The 27,337-nt window shown below is 43.3% G+C and overlaps 1 protein-coding gene across 1 annotated transcript in view; it reads right to left on the reverse strand.

Moving 5' to 3' along the window:
• The window catches only part of Reln (reelin), a 420,580-nt gene that overhangs the window by 94,777 nt on the left and 298,466 nt on the right, over positions 1-27,337 (reverse strand). Inside the window, exons 21-25 of the mRNA XM_050139698.1 lie at positions 16,434-16,626; positions 15,708-15,820; positions 9,125-9,262; positions 7,712-7,898; positions 1,310-1,515 (exon numbers count right to left, since the gene is read on the reverse strand). Coding sequence (XP_049995655.1) covers positions 1,310-1,515; positions 7,712-7,898; positions 9,125-9,262; positions 15,708-15,820; positions 16,434-16,626 — 837 coding nt within the window. The remainder of the gene's footprint in view (positions 1-1,309; positions 1,516-7,711; positions 7,899-9,124; positions 9,263-15,707; positions 15,821-16,433; positions 16,627-27,337) is intronic.

Genomic DNA, 27,337 nt, shown 5'->3' on the forward strand with positions numbered 1-27,337 from the left:
TATTACACTAAATAGTATGTTTTAACGTTGCAAATCAACCCTTGCCTCTGGTGAAAAATATAAATTGTGAATTTAAGATGAAACATAATCATTAATAAATTACATAAGGTTGGGCTCTATTAAAATGTATATGTGTAGCATCATTTTATAAATTATTAAATACACAATTTATTATATGCACAACTATATATAATATAGTTATTTACAATTTAAAACAAGTCTGTGGAAAGTCATGTCGCCTTAAAGCAGCCCATTTTTTAAAAACACCAAACCTATAAACCCTCAATCTACAAAATATGTAAATTTTAGGCAGCAAAATACGTTTGATTTGTAAGAATTTGATATGCATTTCCTTCAATATTTTCCAACACAAAACCTCATTACAATATGTGGAACAGGACATTAAAATAAGTTAATACTGATTGGTGGTAATATATAAAGAAGAACTTATGTCTATATTAAAGTAGAGATAAGAGATTATAAAACAGATACTCTAAAAATGGTATTTTTTGAGTAGTTTTGTTATGTTCATATGAATGAAAATGAATTTCAAGCATGACATAGTCACAAAAGAACTAAGTTTAAATACTTATAAATAGGCTGACTGCCTGGTGGGCATCACTAATAACCACTCACGAGCAGCTGGCTGTCAACTGTGCTGGTTCTCTCTGTGTTCTTGAGCTGGCAGAATCAACCCCCGGATAGCTCTGTGGAAAGGTTTGAGAATCTGAACGCTAGAGACTGGGTCACACACTGTCTAGGACCGTCCCAGGGCACAGTCACGTGAAAACCCAGAACGAAACTCTCCATCTCGCTTACCTATAACAGATGAACATGTTTTGTGTGTGCCCAGAACAGAAGCAAAATTCCCAAAGGTGAGGCGGGTATGGGACTTTGCTGTAGCCCAGAATGTCTTTGGGTAGCAATGGCTAGTAATTTTCTTGTAGTCAAAAATCCCCCCAAATCTCTAGACACGTTTTTAAAAGAGGATTTTTGTTTTTGAGATAAGATCTCACAGTAGTCTTAGCTGTTTTTGGAAGTTAGGAAGTTCCTCCTGCTTGATCTTCTAATTGCTTTGGTTTCCAGCTTATGCTACCATATCCAACTAACAGCTCTAAAAAAAAAATTAAATGAGAGCACACATGGTTTTTGTTTAATGACTTGGATGAAAATTGTCTATTCTTGGCTTTCCTGTCAAATCTTTATGAGTTTTTCTGTTTTGGGAACTGTCAGCATTTCAGAGACACTTCAGTAACCACTGAATATCTACCACCCCTGGACAGAGCGGCCGGCCCAGCAGCGGAGTTACCTGGGTTTGCTGAAGTCGGAGAAGTACATCTCTGCCAGCAGGTGCCACTGGATGCCCCCGTTGTTGCTGTACTGGAGGAGGACCCCCTCTTCTCTGCTGTCGGGCTTGTTGCAAGCAGTGCTCTCTCCGCCTATCTGGATGTAAAACTGGACAAAGTCCACCCAGGACGTGTCCAGATCCCAGCTCACCAGTTGTCTTTGCCCGGCCTTTCCAAAAGACAGAAAAACCTTGGTCAGTTATCTGGGAGCTCTCTGGCATTTTACAGCTTGGTTTCAAGTCCACTCAAGCACCCTGCACTATAGAAGACAGTTCTGGTTCCGGTTAATATTGAGAAGAGCGAACTCTGCTCTTCTTGTCTCTGCTGTGGTGTAGTTTCTGCTCCTGGATCACTTACTTCATCTCCATCACTGATATACCCAGACCCAGCTGGGAGACTCTTGAGAATTCCCTACTGTACCAAATAGTCCTAAAAAATAGAGCAAAACTACTCAAAACACTTTTAGTCCTTGCCTTGTAAGTCTCCCATGCAGGAGTAACGGAGAAGAAAGACAATGAACTGGGTGCATGTTGGTTGGTCAACGGGCATACCCATGCTTATGAATACAAAGGCCTGAAGACCATGATTAGACAATACCACATTTGTTGTGTTATTTGTTTGTTTGTTTCTTTAGTTTTAGGCAGGGTCTCTCATTGGCTTAGAATTTGCCAACTAGGCTAGTTTGGTTGGCCAGTGAGCTCTAAGGGTACGCCTGTCTCTACCTTCCGTGCCGAGAGTACAAGTATGTATCACCCTGTCTGCTCTTATTCTAATTAATCAATTTTATCATTATTATTTTTTGAAACGGAGTCTCACTATGCAGACTTATCTGTCCTGGAACTCGTTATCTAAAACACGGTGACCTCAAACTCACAGAATCCACCTGCCTCTACCTCCCGACTGCTGAAAGGCCTGTGTTGTTATGCCTGGATAGAATTTTGTTTATCGTGTGGATTCTGGGGATTGAACCCAGGTCCCTGTGCTGAAAAGGCAAGCATTTCTGACTGAGCCTGATACTATGACTCACGTGTGCACTGGCTGGAGCTGGGTTTGGCTCTTGGCCTTTTATTCATTCTGTTCATGATATGTGGCCTTTCTGAGCTTCACAGGTGTGATGTTGGCAATCCTTCCTTCCTTACGGAGTTGTGATAATTGTATTAAATCACATGAGTTGTGTGTAAGTTGTCTTGTGCACTACATGCATGCATTTCTGAAGGTGTATTTTCCCCAGAGATTTGCTCACAGCTCTTATCTTCAGAGCAAGTCACGGCGAAGTGGGCAAGACAGAAACTTCTTGACAAAAACGGAGTTTTCGGGTCTCTCCATCTGCTTTGCTTACCCTCAAGTAGAGGCATTGGGAGGAGCCACCTAAGTGAGTGTCTAACCATTCAACAGTCTCTTATATCTTAACATGTTAAAAATGTCCAGAAATCCAGTAGCCCACTTCCTTCTCTTGCTGTGCCCCTGTAGGTCAGCCAGCTGGGTGGCGCCGACACAGGTTGACAAGAGGTTGTCACCCTGTTCTGTGTAATGACTTCAAGATAAGGTGGTATACAAGAAGGTCGATCATGAGAGTCTCCCACATAGTTAGGTTTTACCAGAGTTAATCAGAAGACTTTTCTGGTCTTGGAGGGCACATGGGAATTCGACTAGAGATCAGGAAGGAAAACTGAGACAATACATGTAGACTAGAGGGAAAAACGCCTATGCTCACACTGAGCCTCAGTTTCATCTCCTGAGTTCACCGAGGGAGAGTTCTTCTGACACAGAAACCGAGAGGGTAATTATCTGTGGACTAATTAAAGAAGTATACTCCTATCAAGAATTCTAAAGCCAGTTAAGGGTCCAAAAGAAGCCAGGATGCCTGCCTGCAAGGGAGATGACCCTGATTCCAACGCGGGCTCATTGTTTAAACCTTCCCATTTCTAGTATGATTCGATGAACTCTTGTATTTGCTTTGAACTATCTTAAACTGTTTGTCTGAAATATGGTAAATGAGAAACGTCCAGTTCTTTCATACCCCAGGACCACAGCAAGCACAGTGATGTTTGGGAGAAAAACTCTAAGAGTTAGCAGGTTGATTTCAACCTAGCAAAAAAATCTATGAAAAACGCAGCATGTGGAAGCGAGCCAGAAGGATAAGGCTCTAAGGTGAGAATTATACAAATCCAATCATCACAATTAGCTGTTTGGAACGGGGGTCTGTTGTGAACCCACCGCGCAGGCTTGTTCTTCTGTTAGTCCCTAGGGGTTTGGAAACCACTTTGGTTGGACTTTTAGAAATGGTGGGAAATATCACACGCATGTTTAGCTTGGCATTGAAAGTGTGTTTTCATAGACAAATAGCAAGCATCATTTCTTTTGTTCAAGGACCTGAAATGCTGAACATTATTTCAAAGAAATTAAGAGAAAAAGAAAAAAAAAGTCTCATGATAATTTTATGTCAGAATTTAGAATATGATGGAATTATTGCTTTGGAGTTTTCCTACTTTGCTGTGATCTATGGATTCATGCACACATGTGTACACACACACACACACACACACACACACACGCACGTTCGCGTGTCTGTATCCACGTGTTAGAGTAACAGGCTGAATGAGCATGTTTCCATTCCCAGAGTGGGAAAGTGATTCTCCAGTTGACTTGAAATGCTCCGAGAAACCCTTCAGACATTCTAGTATTTTCGTACCTGAGAGTCTATATGGGAGATATGGTTTTTAGAAGTAAAATAAGCTAGAGGTGAAATGGCCCCCTTCTTTAAGCGTTCAGCTGAGATACATCAAATCTTACCAGACGGGAGGTAACAGAACTGATAACAGATCCTCTAAGCAGCTGTGAGTTTTCACCTCCCATCTCATTGGTTTCCTTTACTGAAAACGCCACAAGAGTCAAACTTCTCTTATATTTACTTGAACGCAACCACTCCTTTAGAATCTCTCCTTCTAGTCAAGTCAACTCATTTCTATAATAACCGTGTTACACAAAACACCACGAGAAGAAGCCAGATAGTGTGGCAGACCCAGTATGACAATGGTGGCTGCAGCCCAACTGATCCCATGCTGAGGTCCCTTTGGTCACATGGACATTTAATTATTCCAGACCTACTGAGTCCTCTGGGTGTTTATCGACACATAAACCTAAACTATGACATGCATTCGGGAGCTGGTCACTTTATCGAGAGCTCAGCCCAGCTGGTGCTTTCTGCCTGGTCCCGCGAGAAAGGCAGGAAGAGTACACCAGCTACAGTCACCTCAGAAAGGCGAAGACGACGATGCCTGGGAGAGTCTGCCCTGATGTGGGAGTGTCATATCAATCTGTTGATTTCATTGGCTGAGCAATAAAAGAAACTGCTTGGCTGGCCCTCATAGGTTAAAGCATAGATGGGAGGAGAAAACAGAATACGATGCTGGGCGGAAGAGGAAGTGAGGTCAGACTCTGTTCTGCTCCCGGAGAGACTCAACATCTCTGCACTCTGGAGCAGAGACACCATGATGGACGGAGGCTAGAATCTTCCCGGTAAGCGCACCTTGGGGTGCTTACAAACATAATTAGAAATGGGCTAGTCCAGGTGAGAGAATTAGCCTGTAAGGGATAGAGTTCATGGGCCAAGCAGTTCTTAAATGAATACAGTTTGTGTGTTGTTATTTCGGGCATGAGCTAGCCAAGCAGCCGGGGTGTTGGGGACACAGCCCCGCCGCCGCCGCAGATAGGTAGGAGGCAGGGCAGCAGACTCAGGGCAAAGGCAGGAACCAAACACAACCTTCGGCTGTGGGAGCTTCCCAGCTGGAAAGCAAATACCAGAGATGCGGGTAAGGGAGATGGCCAGAGAGCAGCCTACACCCTGTGGCTGGAGAGGCAGAGGATGGAGGGATTTTAGAGACATCAACTTAGGGAGGTGGGCACGTGACTTAGAGCTCTCTCTTTGCTGCCTGCTCAGTGCTCAGCGCTCATGTCTCTCCCAAGCTAGCCAGCGCACAGCCTGGCGACTGCAGGCGGGGATCTCTACACCACTCCTCCGGGGACACCGAGGAGCCAACTGGAAACTCTCCCCGCTTTCCCTTTGGAAATAAGTGATGATTCTTCTCTCATGGTGGTAGTCAACCTGGCACTGGATAGGAAGACAGTCTGTGAGTAGCTGAGTAATTGCTATTCCCGAGGTCAGGCCCTCCTAAGTTTCCCTTATTCTGATTGCATGGAAACCACTTTCTCCTCTTTTAGTTTAAGATGAGATTTTCCACTTAGAATTCTAAACAGATAGATGCTACTAGTGAAAAATAGGGAAAAGAAAGGCCCTGAGATATTTTTACAGAAGCCCAGAGGGGGAAGGCTGTACCGAGAGATGAAGGGAAATTTGTACCTTTGAAATGATGATTTTCAAGTAGAAAGGCATATGTGGGGGGAAATTCAATGGCACCGTTTTATAATTTCCTCTCATGAAAAAATCACAGTGATGACTAATGCATCTTGTTCCCCACACGGCTCCGTTCTTCACCTGCACTAACTTCCTCACTGCGCCCAGCACTCTGCTTTACAGACAGGAATGCTGAAATACAGAGAAATAACTCCACACGAGCTCTGGAACGTAGCATACCCAGACAGTCTGACTGTAGAAAAGACAATTTTGGGTCAAGTGGATGGAATACGGATCTGCCACCCAGGACATTTTGTGTTTGAAATTTCCGTGTATGCATAGACACATTTACCAGTGAAATATTTATAATCTTATTTTAAAGCAGATGCTGACAGCAAGCACAGCGTCCCTTCTGCAGAGCCGTGTTTCTAGTGTGCACTGGTCCCTTATTGACTATGATCTCTAGAGATCGTGACGGTAGGATTGTCCGTGTCAACAGCCAGGACACACGGACTAGACCCATCCTGATTTCCATCCTTCCCTGTCTTGTTTCCTTGTGGATTCTTCGCTTCACACCTACATCAGAACAAAACTCGAACCTATTTTTTCACTTGCACGAATTAATTTTTATTGGATTTCTGCCAAAACAAAATCTACGCTGTAGGAGCCCTGTGGTATATCATCCACACCTGTCTACTTGCTATAGGATGTAAATGAAGTGAGACATTTCTAATTGTACCGGAATTGGTGACTGTAATCCTCCTATAAAGAGACAGTATTAACTACTTCCCATCCTGAAGACAACTGCCCACGCTTAGGGCGAGACATGTCACTCAGGTTGGTGCCTGCTCCCTGTGTTTTCTGTTTTCACTGGAGATGAACCAGAACAGAGTGCAGAAGACGGTCTGCCAGGACGATAGTGAGGAGAGGAAGGGGGCTCCTCTCTCATCCTCAACAAATCAACGTGGGTTGGGGTGCTCAAAGAGAATTAGTTGTTGCAATTCTGCCAGTGCCTGGCATCTGAGTCCCTTGTTGACGTTTACCAATGTGTGTGTCTAATTGGCTGCTACAACCAGGAAAGCTGAATGTTTCAAGAACAAGATTGATGAAGCATTCTACACCAGTAGGGTCTACCGGTAGTCACCAAACTAAGATAGAATAACCCTGGAGCTATGGCTGCTCAACAGCCAGCTGCTCAGCCCCCTCTCTCCGGGAACGGCTCTGTATCCACTCCCTTCCTCTCTTCACTCTTACTTCCTCCAGCCAGAGTCCTGAGATTCACGGGATGACAAATCCAATAAACACAATCCCTAGACTCTGCTACAGGGTCAACACTTACTAACTCCATCCATGTAAGAACTCCACTGAAGTGGACTCTCTCCTTGTCCCCTTTGTGGATGAGGAGGTGAGTGGAAAGAGGATGAAGGGATATGCCTACAGACACACAGCTAGGAAGTGGTAGCATCAGACGGAATCAAACACATAGACTAGCTTCTCTAACCTCTAGGCTCTTCCATCCATCCCTGTCTGTCTCTCAGCCTAGGCGTGTCTTCTCACAGAGTCTAAAAGGGTGGAGCGAGGAAAGATTAAAAGCCTGCTTTAGTCAACACAGAAGCCTTCAAGACAGAAGCCTGCACAGCACTGGGCTACAGGAAAGCAATGGGGTTTAAATGAAGTGCAAGAGCGGTGGGTGAGGGGATCTGGGATGTCACTCAGTGGCAGGATGCTTGCCCACCATGTCAGAGTTTGTCCGTTCTGCCCGAGCACTGCACAGAAAAGAACAAGAGTACGAGGAACTCTAAACTGGCTTAAGCTGTATTTGTAGTAATCCACATCAATAATAAGATGGGTTCCCAATGTCACAATAGGACTGGCACATGGCTAAGCCCAATGAAGGACATGAAGAATAGTAAAACCATTCCTTGTTTGTACCTGTGGAGTTCAGCACACCTGTGAACAAGTCTCATGCCACAGCCGCTGACTAATGGCTCATTCTGACTTCTGGGCATACCTTACTGAAGTAGAGAGACGATCCAGAAGAAACGACCCCACAGCCTTGCTCGGGCTTTACGATTTCTCCGCCTATAACTTCCTGCCAGTCAGACTCCCAACCGTTGGGGTTCTCAAAATCTGACATGATTGTGGAAGGAAGAGCAGCTTCTGGGAGGCACTCAGTCCCTTGGTACCCCTGGTCACACCTGTGAGAACAGCGAAAGTGACCAAGTCATGAGCGACACAATGCTCTCCTGCTTAAGGTAGTCCATGCCACGTCCCCCTGGGTCTCATCCTTACGCATCCCGACGCATCTTTCTGCAGCATTAATGTACACAGGATATGGTACAATCTTCAGTTTTCACGTTCTTCAAAATGGGTAGAATCTTTAGTTACAGGTATTATGTTAAAATTGTGGGACTCAAGATTAGAAGTAACAAAAGACACTTGGGCTTATGTTTGTGCCAGAGAGACTGGGATTTCCCTACTACTTTAAAGATACTATATATGTAGGTTCATGTATTCAACTAACATGTCACTCTTGTGACATTTTATAGTTCTGATTAAATCACATAGTTTGGGGGTTTCTTTGTATTCGAGTGTACTCACTTTCTTCCCATTTGCACAATCTTGAGCTTCAAGTGAAGCGGTGTAACGCCGAAAGTGTAGCAGAATGTTTGACTAACTGAGGATGATTGATGGAGGAAGGTCATTGGCTAATAAAGAAACTGGCTTGGCCCATTTTATTGGTTAGAACATAGGTGGGTGGAGTAAACAGAAGAGAATTCTGGGAGGAAGAGGAAGTGAGGTCAGACCCGACAGCTCTGCTCTCTGGAGCAGAGACGCCATGCTCAGCTCTCCCGGGTAGACTCGACAGCTCTGCTCTTTGGAGCAGAGACCCCAAGCTCTGCTCTCCCAGGCAGCTCCGACCCAGGATGGATGTAGGCTAGGCTCTTCCCGGTAAGCGCACCTTGGGGTGCTACAAACAATTATTAGAAATGGGCTAGTCCAGGTGCGAGAGTTAGCCGAGAAGAGGCTAGATAGACATGGGCCAAGCAGTGTTTAAATGAATACAGTTTGTGTGTTGTTATTTCGGGCATAAGCTAGCAGGCGGCCGGGGTGCTGGGGACGCAGCCCTGCCGCTCCTATTACAACAGATGATGAGGGATGGGTGGGAACTAACAGCCAGGTTTTCAGGTTAACCCATCAGGTCTGCTCTTGAGTTTAGATTGAGAGGTTTAGAATATATATGATATATGGCTTTGCATTCATGTAACAGCTCCTTTACATGAAAAACAAGAACAGAAGGGACACTCACTTTCTTCTGGCTCCTTTGTTATGTCTGAGTCTTTGTAGTGTCTGGGAAAATAGCCTCAGGGAAGAACCCACAGACACAAACTCAGGAGTGGGTTATGCTCTCAGGAGCACATACCTGCACATGCCGTGGTCGCACGAGCCATGCCCATTGCACATGTTGGGGCACTGCTGCCCAATGTAGATGCTGTCTAAAGCCCACTCATCCTGTGCTGTGTAGTAGCTCTGACTCCAGCGGAAGCGGGTGGCGCTGGACCTAGGAATAAAGCAGAAAATATCAGTTCAACTGTGGCATTTCTCCCTAAGAAGACCAGAGTTCAGCACCTTTCTGAAAACAAAGCCTTCAGAACTTCTACTTAGGACCCCAATATTTCTTTAGCTTAATTTCCAATCAATTATTTTACAGTTTAACAATTCTGTAATGAAAGAAAGTTGAAAAAGAGCCTGCCTATATTATGCTTTAATCTTAATTTAGTTGAAGCATTTTTAAAGGAAAATAGTGGGCCAGACTTTCTGTTGTTACTCAAAATTTGATCCTGGAAATAAAGAAATAACATTCAAAAGTAAAAGCTACCCACTAAATAAAACATGTCTCTCACAGGCGAGAATATGAACTATTTTACCCCAAGTGATACAGTTTCTCAAGAACAGGCACGCCAGTGTTATCAGAAGACTTTGGTTTGGTTCAGAATAGAAAGCAAAACCTTTAGAGTACAATTGTGGGGTTGAGAAGACACGCTGAAAAGTTATATCTAGCAAGAAGATCTGCACATGAAGGCGTGCTTATTTCTGAAACACGAACTTGCTGGAGTTTCATGGGCCAGTTGACCTTAAATAGAGATGAAAAGTTAAACACAAACACTTGGGGTCTTAGTTTATTGACATCAGAGTCTAAAGAAGATATTTTGAAAGTCACGAAAGGCTCAGTATTAATGATTACTTAAAAACACTTTTAAAAAATTACAGAGAAAATTTCACCTGCAGGAATTTTCAGAGATCTGTGTTATTTTTTCTCAAGGTGCTAAAACAACCACATCAGCAGCAGCAGTAGCAACATAGAATTACGCAGAATTCTTGTGAGTCTTAGCTCTGCTGATTAGAGCATCCCCTAGCACACTATAAGCACACTTGCTTTGCTTCTGAATGATCCATAATAATCTGCCCCAATTACACAAATTAATCACACCACAAGGACACAACAGACTGCTAAAATACAGGCTAAGCTTTTATTTGTGTATTTTGTCAATAATCTGTTGCTAATAGCTTGTGTTTTCATACGTAGTAGGGTGAATTCCAGGGTTCACTGAGGGCCTCCAGTAGACTGGGGTTTATTTCCACATCAGTACCTATCATGGGCCATAAGACAGAGACACCTCTATGGTAGTAGGTTTATGTTTATAATTGAACAGCCATCCTGATTTTCCTAGTTCCATTACAAGGTTTCCTTTAGAAAAGCCTACAATGAGTGTAGATTCCTTTACAGTACTGGTGTAGGAGGGTCTTCTGTCTATGTGTTACTTTCATTGGTTAAATAACGAAGCTGCCTTGGCCTTTTGATAGGCCAGCCCTTAGGAGTAGACAGAACAGAATTATGGGAGGAAGAAGGCAGTGTGGCAGACGCCATGGCTCTCCTCTCTGAGACGGATGCTGGTTAGACTCATGCTGGTAAGCCACAGTCAAGTGGCAATACACATTAATGGAGACGGGCTAAATTAACATGTGAGAGTTAGCCAATAAGGGGCTAGAGATAATGGGCCAGGCAGTAATTTAATTAGTACAGATCTCTGTGTGATTATTTCAGGGTATAAGCTAGATGGATGCTGGGAACACAGCCAGCCTGCTTCTCACTACAACAGAGTGGCTTAAGAGTTAGCCAATAAGAGGCTAGAACTAATGGGCCAGACAGTGTTTAAATGAATACAATTTGTATGTTGTGATTTTGGGTATAAACTAGCTGGGCAGCCGGAACAAGGGGCCCTGCTTCACTACAACAGAGTAGTGCCCAACGTGGGGCTCGAACCCATGACCCTGAAATTAAGAGTCTCATGTTCTATCAACTGAGCTAGCCGGGAGGCCAGAACAAGGGGCCCTGCTTCACTACAACACAGTACTGTGGTGACTTGAATAAGAATGGCTTCCACATATTTGAAAGCATGGCCTTCAGGGAGTGGTACTACTTGAGAGGAAGTAGGAAGCATGGCCTTGTGTCACTGGGGATGGGCTTTGAGGTTTCAAAAGCCCATGCTTGGCCCACAGCCTCTTTCTTCCTGCTGCTATGGATCCAGATGTAGAACTCTCAGCTACTCCCAGCACCGTGTCTGCCTGAACTGAATGCCGCCATGTTCCCCACCGTGACGATAATGGGCTAAACCCCTGAAACTGTAAGCAAGCCCTAGTTAAATGCTTTCTTTTATAAGAGTTGCTGTGGTCATGATGTCTTATCACAGCAATAGAATGCTAAGACAAGCATAGTGCCCTATAGAATTGAACAAAACAAAACTCATGGACGCTACCATCACGAAAAGGAGAGATGCTCTGTTCTTCTTAAACTGATTATAATCTGAGTCGTGTCCAGAGTCCCAGCTGAGTCGTCATGGTCTTTCAGAGATAAGCACAGCACAGAATAAATTAAGCGCTCAAAACAAAACAAAAACAAAACAAAAAACCAGTGTGCTAAAAATGAGTCAAACGGGCTCGAAGAGGAGTCTGTGTCTACCTTCCAGAGGCAGTGGACTGCAGAATTCACGGGAGTCAGGGAATAGACTCCTTTGATTCCAGCTCTGCAGCCCAGCAGACGTGTGATCTTCAGTGAGAAATCCAAACTGTCAGAGCCTTTTAGTTCCTCACTTCTCAGAAAAAGGTTTGGACAAATTGATTTTTAGAATCCCTTGAAGTGTCTGACTCTGAAGAGGTAGGTTGTTATCCTCATGGTGAGATGCCTTTACGGTACTGAGGAAAATAGTATTTCGAGGTTTTCTACTTTCAGTACCAAAGCAGGGTACAGGTGTTGAGAAACTCCTCTTCGTTTCCAGTTTATATTCTTACAGTCACATGAGCGCCCAAAGGTCGTTCCCTAAGGAACTGATCCTTACGCTCATGTACCCTTGAAGAGGAATGTCCTTGCCATAGGAAGTTTAATGTTATTTCACTTAAATATACTCTACATATTAAGAGAAAAGCCAGGAAAAAGAGATTGAATGTTTGATTGATTTTTAATGAAAAAAAAAATTAACCGTGTGAGCCATTTCTAGGCTGATCACAGGAGGGAAGATGAGGAGTGATCACACTGACTCACAGGTGCACCATTGCTCAATGCTGTCCTCAGCACAAATACTTCATTTGTCAATACATTCTACCATTGGCCTGTCCGTCTGTCTGTCTGTCCACCTATCTATCCATCCATCCATCTAACCATCCATCCACCCACCCATCCACTCACCTGCCCATCCATCCGTCCGTCCGTCCGTCCACCCGCCCACCCGCCCACCCATCCATCCATCCATCCATCCATCCATCCATCCATCCATCCGCCCATCCATCCACCCATCCATCCATCCATCCATCCATCCATCCATCCATCCATCCATCCAACAATCAAATCCATCCACCCACCCACCCACCCACCCATCCATCCACCCATCTGTCCATCCATCCATCCACCCATACGTCCATCCATCCCTGAAGAGGTCACACAATAACACTGACTTGCATTTAAAACCCAAACTTCAAACTCCATGGATTTCTCAAAGCAACAGCACTTGAGGCAATACCTCTTCCTCTCATAAACTTCCCGACCAAACCATACTGGCACCCACTCATTTCTCCATGCTTAAGTAACTGAAGAACCAAGGTAAATGAAGGCTAGCTAAATTGTATTTTCCACCTTTAGAGTTTCAGTAATTACATTTGCCCAATTATTCTGAAACTCACGCAGTCATTAGGTGTTGATTTGTTTATGAAGTCCGCAACTGACAGCTGTTTGGGTCTCATTAGGCCCTGTTCTTATGTAAATGTCCCTCATAAAAATGAAATTAATTTTCATTGGGTAACAAATGTTCAGTCTAGTTTCTCTGAGCAGGTGTATCCAGGAGCCATTTCCACTTGACAGGTATCCAATCGAACACCTTTTCCAAAGTTAACATACCTAGGCTATTGCAAGGACCATGCTTGCTTTAATGTATTTAATTTATATTTGCATACACGTTTGAATCAAAACAGCAGAACAATGATTTGGTCAGAAAAACAACACTGCTTCAAACCAAACTCCCTCTTTCTCCAGTAGAATGCTATTTGCAAAAACCTTGAAATAGGCATTATAGAAAAATTACCAAAAACGCTGTGTAGACTAAATAAATTTAATCCTTATGGTAGAGACTTTAATCATTATATCCTCAGAAACAATGGCAATAACCAGCATAAAACTTCCTTATGTAGAAATAATATTTAGATCAACCATGAGTCAAGGGGAATAAATACTATACTGGGATGTTTGTTTTTTAAAATAGCATTTCACTTTTCCCTCCCAAGGAGTCTAAAGGAAATTGGGAAAGCAGAATTTGGTTACAGGTACATGTGCTCAAAGGCACATGGCAACAGGAATAATATTTTCTTTTGTTTGAGAGTAACATATTTACCAAAGTTTTAGTTGGCATAAAAAGTAAGTTTCATATACATAACATCATGGCATTTTGCTCATATTTTCCATCTACTGCTTCCCCTTTCCCTCTTTCTGCTTCCTGCTAGATCCCTTCCTGACCCCAAATAGGTTCCCTTCCATTTTCATATCGTATATTCACATATGTGTCTTAGAGTACGCCATCTTTTTAATACATCGATGTGCTTTGAATCAAAATTCTATTTAACTTTCTGACATTCCATGAAGATATACTAATAAGCATACTATAGGACAGACGCTCTAATGAATGTACAGAGTCTAAGTGTCATGATATTTCTCTTCAACACTGACGAAGGTAACCTGTTCTGAGTCAGACCTGCTGGTATGGTAGTTAAGAGCACTGGTTGCTCTTCCAGAGAACCTGGGTTTGATTCCCAGAATCCACTGTCAGTATCTCCAGATCCAGAAGACCTACGGCCATCTTCTGACCTCTGAAGGCACCAGGCACACGTGGCACCAGGCACACGTGGCACCAGGCACACGTGGCACCAGGCACACGTGGCATGAAGACATAATTCAGCCAAAACACTCATGCATGGAGAGACTAAAAAGGAATGGTGGCTTGGAATGTTTCTACAACACACAACAAAATATTATCTTAAGATAGTCATTTTAAAATCGAGTCACATATGCCAATGAGTCAAACCACTTGGTGATTTTCTTAATAATGAAAGAAATAAATTTAATTATGCAGCAATGAAGACCGAAAGCCCTGAGGAGCTTGCACTCAGAGTGCTTGCTCAGTGTTTCAATTGTTTGAGGTGTTGTTTTACATATGCTTTCATCGAAATACATGCTTGGAATATCATTGAAATTAAATAAAAATCTTGATTACACTCCCAGCAGTAGACACAAAAGAGCAGAATATTAAAGAAACCAAGGACTTATTACACAAAGCGTCAATAGAGAATCCTGGAAATGGCTCACAGTGGGACATATAAAAAAACACCTGTGGAAATCAAATGTCAAGCTTCTTATTCCAGCCGACATAATGATGGGCTCTACAAACAATCAAGGAGCCATTCTTACACAGTGCAGTCACTCGGTCTTCACCACAAGTTACAAAGCAAATTCTGGGTTGTCACCTGCCCGTTGCCTTTGGGAAGAGCCCAACTTTTATATTGAAAACAATCAGAGACAGATTTGCTTAGTTATTTTCTCTTCATAAGAAGTGCATTGAAGGCGTATGCCTTCAATAGGAAAATACAATGCTGGTCTTGATTATGCTTTTCCTTCTACACACAAATCAGAATCTTAGACGTCCAGGGTGAGGAGCCTCTAAGATAAACTAATTACAGTCTATACATCCACAGGATTCTACCTTGAAGAGGGGGTGGTGACAGCAAGGATCACATGACTGGTTGAGCACTGGTGGAGTTACATTGAGACCTAATCTGCAGTCTGGGACTTTTCCTTTGGGCAAACTTATGCTGACAAAAGGCTTTAAATATTATCCGTAACACTGAGTGAAAAAAAAAAAAAAGACACCAATATTGCAATGTTTCGACTGACCAGACTAAGATGAAAACAATGGAGTCTGCAAAAAACTATTGTAATAAAAAATTCTCGATTGTTCTTTCTTCCTTGTTTACTGAGGCTTTCTCTTTCCAAGGGATGATTTCTATTGTTACTAAAAAATGTGACTAGAAAGAGAATGTGTGCTAAACTTTTGATATAAAGCTAGGCCTTGCAATGAGAAAATAAACTCGCCATCCGAACTACTTGGATTTCTAGATCCCTTGGGTCATTTCATTTTGAAGGTCCAATGTAAAGAAGGTAGGCTCATTGAGCTTTTCCACAAAAGCAGAATTCTTGGGGGTAAGAAGCAAGATCAGAAACATTGGAAAAACAAATTTTCATATTTCTCATTAACTCCATTTTCCAAAAAACCTGAGTATATAAGCAAGATTAGGTTTCCGAACAGAGAGGAAACAATCTTACTATCTGCTGAGCTTATCTTCATACTCAGGTTAGATAACAGGATAAAAGTGGAAGGAACGGCTATGTTTAGGACGTTGTTGCTCACCAGGTTTTCTGGGGAAGAAGAACAATGACTCTCCTCCACTGTGTGAACTCACTGGCATGGTAAATACTGGCAGATGTAAATTCTTGGCAACTTGGCATACTGGGAAGGCACTCCTGAAAGAGATGCAGAAGTTAAACTCGGTTTCCCTTCGTCTGCTGCAGATGTCTCCTGTCCTACAGCAAGAGAGAGAGACCGTAGAGCAACAAGCTAAGGCTACAGTCTCAGCTACTGGCACTAGGGACCAATTTCGTCATTTTTTCTTCTGTGACATTAAAAACATTTGGGAAGAAATTACAACTGAGATGTCATCATAGGATTAAACATCTTTCAGTTCTCACCACAGATAGGAATGAAGGTTAATTTCAATCTATTAACATAATTAGCATTTATAAAACTTATCCTTTGTGTTAAATTTTTACATTTATGGAAAGGTCAGATTATAAGAGTGTGCATGCGTCATATGCAAAGTAGATTTATTACAAAATTTAGATTATAGTTCTTATGTGTTTGTTTCTAAGGTCAGAAGCCAACTCATTCCTTATCTAGACAACCCCTGGTTGGGGAAAGAAGAGCTCAAAACATGCCATAGGGGAGGAAAAGCCATGCTTTCAGAGAAAGGGGGCTGGAGAAATAAGACTTGATACAGTATCCAAGAGTATCCAGTCTTGGCTACACTTATTTCTTTTGTTTGCAATTGCTCTTTGGTGTCAGAGAAAGCATACGTACCTCTTGTACAAGATGCCACGTAAGGCCATGGTTGGCTGAGAACTCCAGCTTCACCTGGTTGTCAATGTCAGCGGTGTATTTCTGGCCACACCCCATCACCAGGCTAAACTGAATCATATAGGAGGCTCCGATCTGCATTGACTGTGTCTCCACATAGCGCATGCTTGAGGACAGTTTAGAATCTCCTGTAAAACTGAAGGAAACAAGGAGGGACTCAGACACTTCCACAGACGGTGTCTCAGAGAAGGACTGAGGTGTCATTCTGTGTGCCCAGGCAGTTTCCTTTGATTTATTTAAACTTTGTCAAGCTGTAGAATAGATTTCAGTCAGTCTAACAAAAATACTTGAACAAAGAAGACCTTCAAAAATGTTAAGATGTGTATCTGAAATTGAGAACTTACATATTTTCATTAATTTTGGCAGCTGGAATCTACCTGAATGAAACAATTCTAAATGAAGAAAAACATGGTGAATATTAAAAGATTATTTATATTATTAGTTGGTAGTAATCTCAGAACCTAATTAGAGGGACATGGGAAAGCTTAAGTAACCTGGAATAGGCACCTGACAGAATACCCTATATTTTAAATATGATAAAGATAATACAAATATATTAAACTTTGTATTATGATTAAGTTTTAATACCATCCACAAAACACTACATAAAGACATAGACCAGAATGTTTGTTATGGTGGAAAATTTGACGACTTACTAATTTTTTGTCTATTTTCAAAATATTTTTCATGCTCATGAATTCAATATTGAAAATGTTGTACACATTTTTAATGTTTGTGTCCAAAGTCAGTCAGATTCTCATCTTGTTTCTCAAGCAAACAAAAGCATTGTCATTTTTAGAAAAAAAAAACCTCAAGGGTTTTATAATCTTTCAGGATTAAAGTCCGGACACTTTTGTACTTTAGTTACAGGGGTCAATGTACGTCACCGTGTGTCAACCGCACTCAGATTTATCCAGTGACACACTTGTGTCTTCCATTCTAAAGCAGGCCTAGTACCATTCAACAGTCCTCTCAAGCAGTGACAGACATAGCTGATGTGTCCAACGGAATTTAAGGTAAAGTTCTGTGACATGTTTGATTCATTTAATATACTTCATTAATGACCTTTTGTGTAATCCAAGAAACACGGAGTAACTACCTTGACTTGATCCTACTAGAGATTAAAATGCTATTTAAAATGGGGGGCTGGGGTGATCACTAGGGCAAAGTGCTTGCTCCACAAGCTTGAGGACCTAAGTGTGATCTTCAGTGCCTACATACGAAGTAGCTGTGGTGGTATTGCTGTGGAGGTGGGGACGGGCAGGTCTCAGGTTCATTAGCTAGCCATCCCAGCCTCATCAGTGGACCCAGATCTCAGAGAGACCTTGCCTCTGAAATCAAGGTGGACTGTTCTGTCTTGAGTCTACACCTGCACACATGAGTGTTTATCCACCTCCTCCAAAGGCATTATTTAATAAATGAACTATTGCCCATCCGCAAGTTCATAGTGGACTTAGAATCAAGGTCATAAAATAAAAACCTTATCCAGCAATGAAAAATTACTGTTTATCAGTTTTAAACTAAAACTTTTCACTTGGCCAATGAGTATGAAAAAAAGAAAAAAGAAAAGGCTCAATCTTTAGTTCAGCAGAATGTTCAGTAGAAGTCAGAGTCACTATTGCTGGCCTTGTAAATGGAGCTCAGAACTAGGAAATGCAACAACTTGCTCATCTTTTACATTTGTCGAGTCTCAGCCAAGTCCTTGGACAACAAGGCTGTGCGCAATGCCCACATTCTCTTCCCTAGATTCACGGTTACGGTAATGCTGTGTAGTGGGGACAGTCAGGAAATAGGGTAAATGGAAAATAGTACTAATTGGTAAAGCCTTAATGAGAAGTCAGCATTGCTGGGCTCCAAAGTCCCTGCTTTTCAATTGTTCTGCGATTGAGGGAAGCATTGCAATTCGAAATAAAGTTTCTTACAGCCATTTTATAAACCACGGACTTTCAGCTATTATAGAGTGATATTGTGATGTTAAAAAAAACATGACTTCTTTACAGGATTACAATATGTAACCCTGAAAGTGTAAAATGCTAGATTAAATTTTTTAGCAATACTGGTGAAATAAAGGACATAGAACAAAACCAGCAATGAGCCACAAAGGCCGGGCGGTGGTGGCGCACGCCTTTAATCCCAGCACTCGGGAGGCAGAGGCAGGAGGATCTCTGTGAGTTCGAGACCAGCCTGGTCTACAGAGCTAGTTCCAGGACAGGCTCCAAAGCCACAGAGAAACCCTGTCTGGAAAAAAAAAAAAAACAAAAAACAACAAAAAAACAAAAACAAAACAACAACAAAACCTTATCCATATCACACCCATGGTCTTGTTGGTGTCAAGGTTTTCCAACTTTAAATATGTTTTTTCTTCTGTGAAAATCAAGTGCTATTTTAGCTTTAAGGCTAAAGCTAAAGTTTTTTGTACTATCATTTAGGATGGTGGCTATTAGTTAGCCGGCGAGGCTTCATTTCAATTAGTTTTGTGTGAAAAAGATACCCTGTCTCCTGGACATTTTCAGAGAAAAGCAAATGCAATGCCACACAGGAGGGTCTAGAAGAGACAGCCGCTGAAACCGCACTTCTGCCGTGTATTTCCACCCGTTTCCTGACCCCAGCATTTCTGAGAACAGTTCACCATACTTCTTTCTGTGAAGGCCCAGCGTCTTCGTCTCATGCAGACACAGACGGAGATGCTGAGATTTACAGATGCTGTCTGTACCACCCCTTTGCACGGTTACAAAGGGAACCATGAACTTGGCAGAGAGTAAAAGCACACCTGAGAGAGATTTCAAAGTTGCTAAGATACCAAGAGAGAAATACGTTTAAAAAGTATATAAATAAGCATTGACAACAAGATTCTTGCTTAACACCTACGTCTATCAGCTGTTAAGTAGGTGTCCTGAGCTGTTTGTGGCAGATCTTTGTGGGTAGGCAGATGCCGCTGCCAAGCCGGTCTCCTTTCTCCCCTCACCCCCACCTTTCAGCCATGGTCACACTGTGTGCACCAGGGTGTCCTCACCTATTAGATGCAAGTAGAATTGATCACGGTTTTCCCTTAGCCAACTCCTTCCAGAGACGGAACTGACTGCCATACCCCTTCCCTGTTGCTCCAGCACACTTCCTTTCTAGCCTGGAATTTTCATCTGGTGGAGACCTGTGGATGGAGTCCTTCCTGCTGAGATGAACCACACAGAGGTAGAGAGTACACGACTCCAGCAGGCTTGGTCGCTGTACGGGCTCCCCAGCCCGGGTTGTCTACCCCAGCACTGCCCGTCGTCAGGGTCAAATCAGTGCCTTGACTTTTGTTTATGCGACAGTCAGTCCTGTTTTTGTTGTAACCTAGAACCGAATGCATTTCTAGCCTATGCACCCGCCTACTTCACTGAATGGGATCTGTCCTGATGCCTCAACTGGAAACAAAACAGGAGGAGTACAGATAGCCACACTTTAAACGCTAGCCCGTTCCTAATCATGTGACTGTTTCTGCCTCCTGCAAGATCAGCAGAAGCCAGGGTACTTGGTCTGCTGCTTCTCCCCTCCGGCGTTCTTATTCCTTCGGGGTTTGAGAAGAAGAGAACTTGATGGGCTGAGTCCTCTCATTTACAGAGGTTCTCCTCTTTGCTGCATGTTGAAGTCAAGATTTGTCCATAAAGGCAAAAATGAACTGAACTGCTTTTGTTGCAATCACCGAAATGTAAAGAAGAACCCATGTTGGCATTTTGGGGAGAAATTCTGGGGACAGAGTACACTGGAAATCAGGGTGCTGGCTTCATTCACGATGCTGCAAACACATCTCTAAATAAACAGCCTTTCAAAATGAGAGACCGGGGATGTCTCTCTCCACTGGACAGGGCTACCTCTTTGCACCTGCACACCCAGGAGGATTTTCAGGTGCTCTGTAACAACTGTCAGAGGATAACAGCCTAACGTAACTGAATCGCCACAGGTCAGCCCTTCCTTTGTGGTGGAGCTCCTCAGCGTCTGCCCACCTTGCCTCTTGGGGATAGCAGGTGACCTGTCTTCAGGATCAGACTGGAAGCCTTTTCCACAGGGGAGGAAGGAGCTCCTGCCTTACTCACCTAAGCAGCCCCTAAGATGCAGAACTATGCTAGAATCTCACAAAAGCAATTTACGTGCGATGCTTTGGGTTCCTAAGAGCTAGATGATCTTCTTTGACCTTTGAGTCAAGACCATCTGGAACCTTAGCTGGGAAGAACAGAGAGGTTGATTGACCCAGTGCTATACAGCCAATAAGAAGCTGGCAGAAGTATGATAGGAAGCCTGTCCATTCGAAGACTTCTCACTATGCCATGTCAGTGTGGGGATGAGGGCACAGGAAGGTTTTTACAAAACTACAGTTATCTAAATGAATACTCAACTCAGACAAGGTTTTGGTGACTGTGGTGCTTCTTTTTGGAGTGTGTTTTCCATCTCTGGGGGTGGGAGAAACTTCTGCATCTGAAATGTAGATGTTTTCAGCCAAAGAAAGGGAAAAGAAAATCTAGGCTGGGTTCCGAGTCGCCCAAGGAATAAGTCACTTTGGACAACATTTGTGCTTAGGAAGTCAATATGGCTGAACTCCCGTTACTATATCTTGGCGGAAGATGGCAGCATTATTTCTGTTTCTTAGAAACATAGACAATATTCTGCTTTTTTCTCTGCAGAGAAGTGACAGAACACCGAACACCTCTCTCTCTCTCTCTCTCTCTCTCTCTCTCTCTCTCTCTCTTCCTTTTTTTTTAAATTCTTGTTGGATATTCCAGTCCATCGCAGGAGATGTAAGTGAATGAATCTTGGTACCACACATCCTTTTGTCTCTAATCTTACAATCAGCAAAGAGATACTTACTTGATTTGACAGATAACATTGTGGATATTGTAGGATTAAAGGTCGCCTTTGAACTCAGCTGTTGAAATAATGTTCACTACACATTATTATAATGCAAAGCAGACGCACCCATGTTGTTTTAGTGGCTGCAATTCTGCGGTGCGGAGGTGGCCACTGTTTATATCTTGACATACATATTTCCAGAAATTTTTGCCTTAGATTTTTACACACACACACACAGACACACACACACACACAGACACATACATGGCAAGGCATTGTAATTGTCAGTGAAGGCAGCTGGTATCTATGTATGGAAAGTTGTTTCATCTCCCCCCATTATAACCAATGTTGATATAATATGCATTTGTGTGGGCCTTTTTGCACGTGTCCATAGTCCCTGGGATAAATTCCTAGGATTAGAACTGCTTACTAAACCAGTTCCCTCCATCAGTAATGGCTGGTGCTGACTGTGCCATCGTGGAGGTGGGCAGTAGCTTCCTTCCCAGCCACTTTATGTCTGCTGTCGAACTACAGTTTTAATTGGGAAGGACATTAAAAAGATATCTGTATCTGTGTGGGGCCACGGTAGTTTTTGTTTATTTTCCCATGGCTCGGAAGTAGAGTAAACCTTTCCCTTGTTGATTTGAAAGCGTTCTCCACACATTGAGGATGTACGGTATGCCAACTATGCCAGCAGTACCCTGCTCCTAGCTTGATATTACAAGTTTCAACTTGCAAACAAAGTAAAAAACTTCTTATTTTTCCTCTTCTAAACACATGGGTAAATACTTTAAGCTGCAGAACATTTGACCCCATGGCCCTCACTTCTGGTGTCATATATTACTGGTGTCTGTTGAAATGGACTCTGATCCCAGTTCATAACCAGCAAATGCCCAATGGCCCCTTGAAAGAGGCACAGCACTTTTTACTTGTAGAATATAATTTTCAAAAGCTTTGCCTGTTCGTTACCTCTTTATAATATTTATCTAGGGCTTCACTTCTTTTGTGTGACTTTGAAAGCAAAGCATTGGTATTAAAAACACACTGAAATGTGGAGATTATAAATTTCCTTTGTAATTCTGGCAAGTTTTGCATGACAGCCACCTCTCTGTGGTCCACGGTGTGCAGGGGGGGGGGAGCATCTCTCTGTGGTCCACCGTGTGTGAGGGTCACTTCCCTGTGGTCTGTGGTGTGCAGTGGCCACCTCTGTGGTCCATGGTGTGTGGTAGTCACCTCTTTGTGGTCTGTGGTTATGCAGGGCCACCGGTCTGTGGTCTGTGGTATGCGGGGACCACCTCTGTGGTTCGTGGTGTGTGGTAGTGACCTCTCTGTGGTCTGTGGTGTGCGGGGGTTACCTCTCTGCGGTCTACAGTGAGTGGCGGCCCTTTCTGTCTTCATCCTTTCCTTCCCACCACAGTGCCGCTCTCTTTGTCTCTAGGAAGGCCATGGGTTGCCAGGATCCTGCCCTCCCAGCTCTAACACCACATCCTTTCCTTGAGAAGTTCACAGTTCATTCGTGTTTAAGGCTCCAGCAGCGGTGTGTGTGTGGCTTACATCACCGAGTGTTAAACACGTTGGCTTAAGATGCCACATTCATACAACGAACTGGTTTGCTAATACTTCTGGCTTCTTCACTACAGTCTCCCAACCAGCTTCTCAAAACTGGGCTTGTTATCTAAGCAGGATATTTCTGAACATTGTATTTATCTTTGACATTTTAAAAAGCTGATTTCATTAGAGCAAACCTGGAAGATCTTTTCAGAATGCATTTTGTCACATTCAATGGGCCATTTGCGAAGTCTGCGGGTTTCTCAGTGGCTAACTCCCCCTCTTGTTTGTCTCGTTGAGATTTCAGGGTTATTTTGGCAATTAAAGCTATTTTGGGGTACAAGTGTTCCTAGCACCTGCTTCAGGCTTTTTTTTAAGGCATTTTGTCCTAAGCACCTGCTTTTCTTTTCTCGTCTTTATATTCCAAGAGGAAGTAAATGACGTTTCCATTCCATGATGTCTTCATTCCTATTCTCTCTCTCTCTCTCTCTCTCTCTCTCTCTCTCTCTCTCTCTCTCTCTCTGTGGAAATTTCTCTAGTTCTTAAAGCCAGGAACAGGCTCTTACGCTAAGCTGGAGACACATTTTGGACAATAGGAAGCATAGCTCGAGCTGCTTGGCTGCTGTTTAATGAGCTTTTAGGGAGAAGGATTTCTCTTTGAACACTACTGAGCGCAAAATTTCGCATTACCTCCTTCACCAGAAGGACAGGATAACTTCAGATCACAGAAGACAGGAGAAGGGGGGTCGGGACTCCAGAGAGAGAAAGGCTGACAGTCAGTGTAAACAGAGGCTATGGTCACACGACACTCTCTTCTGACCAAGTCCCAGGGACTTACAGCAGATGCTGTGGGATGCACAGGTAGGGAAGACTGGAGTCACAGGAGCCTCTGACTTTTACAGCCACAGCATTCGAGAGCCAATTCACATGGACACCAATTTCCCAGGTCCACATTTAATCCTTTAACACACTTTTCTGTCAGCACACTCCCAGTTCCGTACTGTCTCAATGTGCTTCATTTCAGAAAGGACTGCGCTGGTCTGCCTGCCCTGGGTGAGGAGCCTGGAGGAGAGGAGGAAATACAGGAAAGTGCCCTGACATTCTCTTTTCCCTAGCTGCGTTCAGCCACACACACTGTTCAGAGAATGACATCAAAAGTCTTCCTTTACTTGTGGCAACTTCACAAAGGACTCTCAGTAGTAGTTTTCTTATAACCTAAGGAATTAGGGGTGCTTAAAGTCTCAGCTAAGTCCCGATGAGACCTCTGACCTCTCCTCTGTCCATGTTTACCAACAACACAATCCTACATTAATGACAAGCCCTCTCTTTGATTAGTCTTATACAGACCAACACAATGGAATAAAGGAAGGGAAATTTATATACGGGAAAGACTCAACTTCCGATAAACACATTTAAAAATAATGAAGATAATAAAATGAGATGTAGACGTCAGTTGTAAAAATGTGTGATCCAATGCTTCTGAGCTATGTGTCCAATTCTCTCTCTGTCTGTGTGTGTCTCTCTCTGGTCTGACTTTCCTACAGACCCATGAGGACTAGTTTGCACAAACAGCTCTGCTGGTGGCTCTCTAGGTCAGGGAGGAAAATCTTGCTGTTTATCCAGGCTACAAGTCATTGTTATTTCTAGAAGGTTCTTAAAGACTAGGAATGACTCAATAGTAAGTTAGTCTCTCACATACATAGCTAAGAATTTCAATTATTATTCCATTCTGCAGGTAGTACATAATTATTATATAATAATAAATTACTGGTTTTCTCTCTGTGACTGGTCATGGCAAAGGCATTGTTATTTATTTATCTATTGCAGATGCTGTAAAAACACTTACTGTAGCACTAGAGGTTAAACTCAGGGTCTTACGCATGTTGGGCAAATGCTCTTTCACTGAGCTATACATCCCCAGCCCTACTTATTTTTATTAAAACATTTATTTTTGCTTTTACTGATGTGCATGCCTCTCTGTGTGTATGCACATATCTCTCTGTGTGTATGCGCACGCCTCTCTCTGTGTATGTGCATGACTCTCTGTGTGTATGCGCACGTTTCTCTGTGTGTATGTGCACGTCTCTCTGTATGCACATGTCTCTGTGTGTATGCGCACGTCTCTCTGTGTGTATGCACATGTCTCTGTGTGTATGCGCATGTCTCTGTGTGTATGCGCATGTCTCTGTGTGTATGCACATGTCTCTGTGTGTATGCGCATGTCTCTGTGTGTATGCGCATGTCTCTGTGTGTATGCGCACGTCTCTCTGTATGCGCATGTCTCTTTCTCTGTGTGTATGTGAATGTCTCTCTGTGTGTATGTGCATGTGTGTGCAGGCTCCCATTGAGACCAGAGCAGGATGGCAGAAACTCGAGGGGATGAGTCACCACCATGGGTGCTGAGAACCTAATCCAGGTCTTTTGGAAGATCCGCAAGTGCTCTTAACCTCTGAACCCTCTCTCTAGTCTTTTTTGTCTTTTCTTCTTCTGAGATCAAGTTTCACAATATTTCCTAGCCCTGCCAAAATTCATGGCCCCAAGCAAATTTTCTACCTCAACATGCTAAGTGTCTTGGCATACAAATGCACACTCCTAGGCCTGCTAAATGGACCTCATTCAATTTATGAGACAGATAGGTAGCTAGCATCCTCCTCAGCCCTGGAGTTTTGCCCGTGTGGTTCTTGCTTTCAATAAATACACAAGTCTTGTCCATACTACTAGAGCTCTCCCATGAGATGGTAATAAAGTTTTGGATGTCCTGAACATACGTGTTACTTGTCGGTTCCTTTGAATGGGGCCACCTACCCATCCTGCAGCTGTTAGCTTAGATCTCCAGTTTTCAGGGGTGACGGTGCTACCAGGTGCTCATGGGAAAGCTGAGTTTCCAAGGGTGTCCTCTCATATCAACCAGCACACAGTGCCACCCCTTCCCCCCCCTGTATCTTCCGCCATTCCTACCTTAATTTTAATTCCTTCCTGTTGGTCTTTCATTCTTTTCAAATCAAATGTTAAAAATTTCTCTTTCTAAAACCTAAACCTAACATAACAAGAGCTCACGATTTACTAATTTAAAGAATAAGAACGCTTCAATTAGAAATAAATAAGACAACATTAGTCACAATGAAGACTGAGTGCACTCGGATCTTTCACGCCTATGAAGTACGTAGGTGTCTCTTTCAACATTTCCGTAAGTCACACATAGTCTTAATTCTTCTTTTAATTAAATCTTCTTTTCTTTAAATGCCATCAATGATCTGCAAAGGACAGGTTTTCCTGTCTCAGGCTAATGTTTGCTTTAATTGGCACCACCACAGTAGTTTCTCCATCTTTGTCCTGCAGGCAGGTGTGCTGTTGCCAGGGCCTCTTAGGATGGGAGCGCTAGGGAGCCGGTGATACCAAGTGGGGAATGGGACGGCAGGGAGGGAGTTCCGACCGTGGTCCGACTCCCATGGTTCTGGAAAGCACTACTCAAGTTGCCAAAGGGTGGAAACTGTTCTGCCCAGCTGCAACACCTAAGGGCCACAGGAAAGACCAGATGGCAAGAGAGACGTAAAAGTGCAGTAAGTGCTAGTCAAATGTCAAGAGGCGACCAACAGCTGTCTAGCTGGACGTAACACTCACTCACAGGAGGGAAATTGTGCCAGGGACTAGGAACCTAGCCAGCTTTGGGACGATGGCTGTCAGGGACTCTGGAAAAGATTCCACAACCATCACTTTGCTAGACCGGAATAATTCCTTACTACATGCTAAGTCAACATCTTAACCACACCACAGGAAAGCGGAGTACACACCTCTCACCAAAGAAGCCGCCACAAAAACAGAGACTACCCCAGAGAGCCAGAGGACACACAGTGCAGGGATCAGCAGCTCAGTCTATGGCTCTTGCATCTGTCACCCCGGGGAACATCTCGGAGGAGGGGATGGAAAGACTGCAGGAACCAGAAACACACCGTCTCCCCGGGGAATGTCTACATAAGCAGGACCAGAACAATGGCATTATTAATGGAAATGCTAATGTAGGGGGGATTTTCATGGGGTCCCCTAAACAAAAATCTCCAGGTAACCTGTGACTCCTGGGAGAAGGAGAGTTAGCCTTTCCAGGCACAAACCCCTTTACTGGTTGTCCGATCCAGAGTAGTCAGCCCTGAAGCTGTGTGTGCGCACACACACACACACAGCAGCTTATATCTATATATTTGTACACACACATATATACATTCAATATAAGAAAAAGAAGTTATCAACTCTAGCAGGGCCCCGAGAAGGGTTTGAGGGTAACAGGAGGGCCTGGGAAGAAGAGAGGAAGGGCAAATGTGATGTGATTCTATTTTAACTGAAAACCTTTTTAAAAAAAATATTTATATGTAGCATGAACAATAAAAACCCAGAAACAGAAATTGAGGTTCAACCCAGAAAAGCAAAATAGCCAAGCCACTGAGACATCTCACCTCTAGCAAAGCAGGCCGACTGCATTC

Source organism: Alexandromys fortis, unplaced genomic scaffold (assembly GCF_014885135.2).
Source record: "Alexandromys fortis isolate MF-2015 unplaced genomic scaffold, M_Fortis_MF-2015_v1.1 scaffold_38, whole genome shotgun sequence".
In the NCBI taxonomy this organism is placed as follows: domain Eukaryota; kingdom Metazoa; phylum Chordata; class Mammalia; order Rodentia; family Cricetidae; genus Alexandromys; species Alexandromys fortis.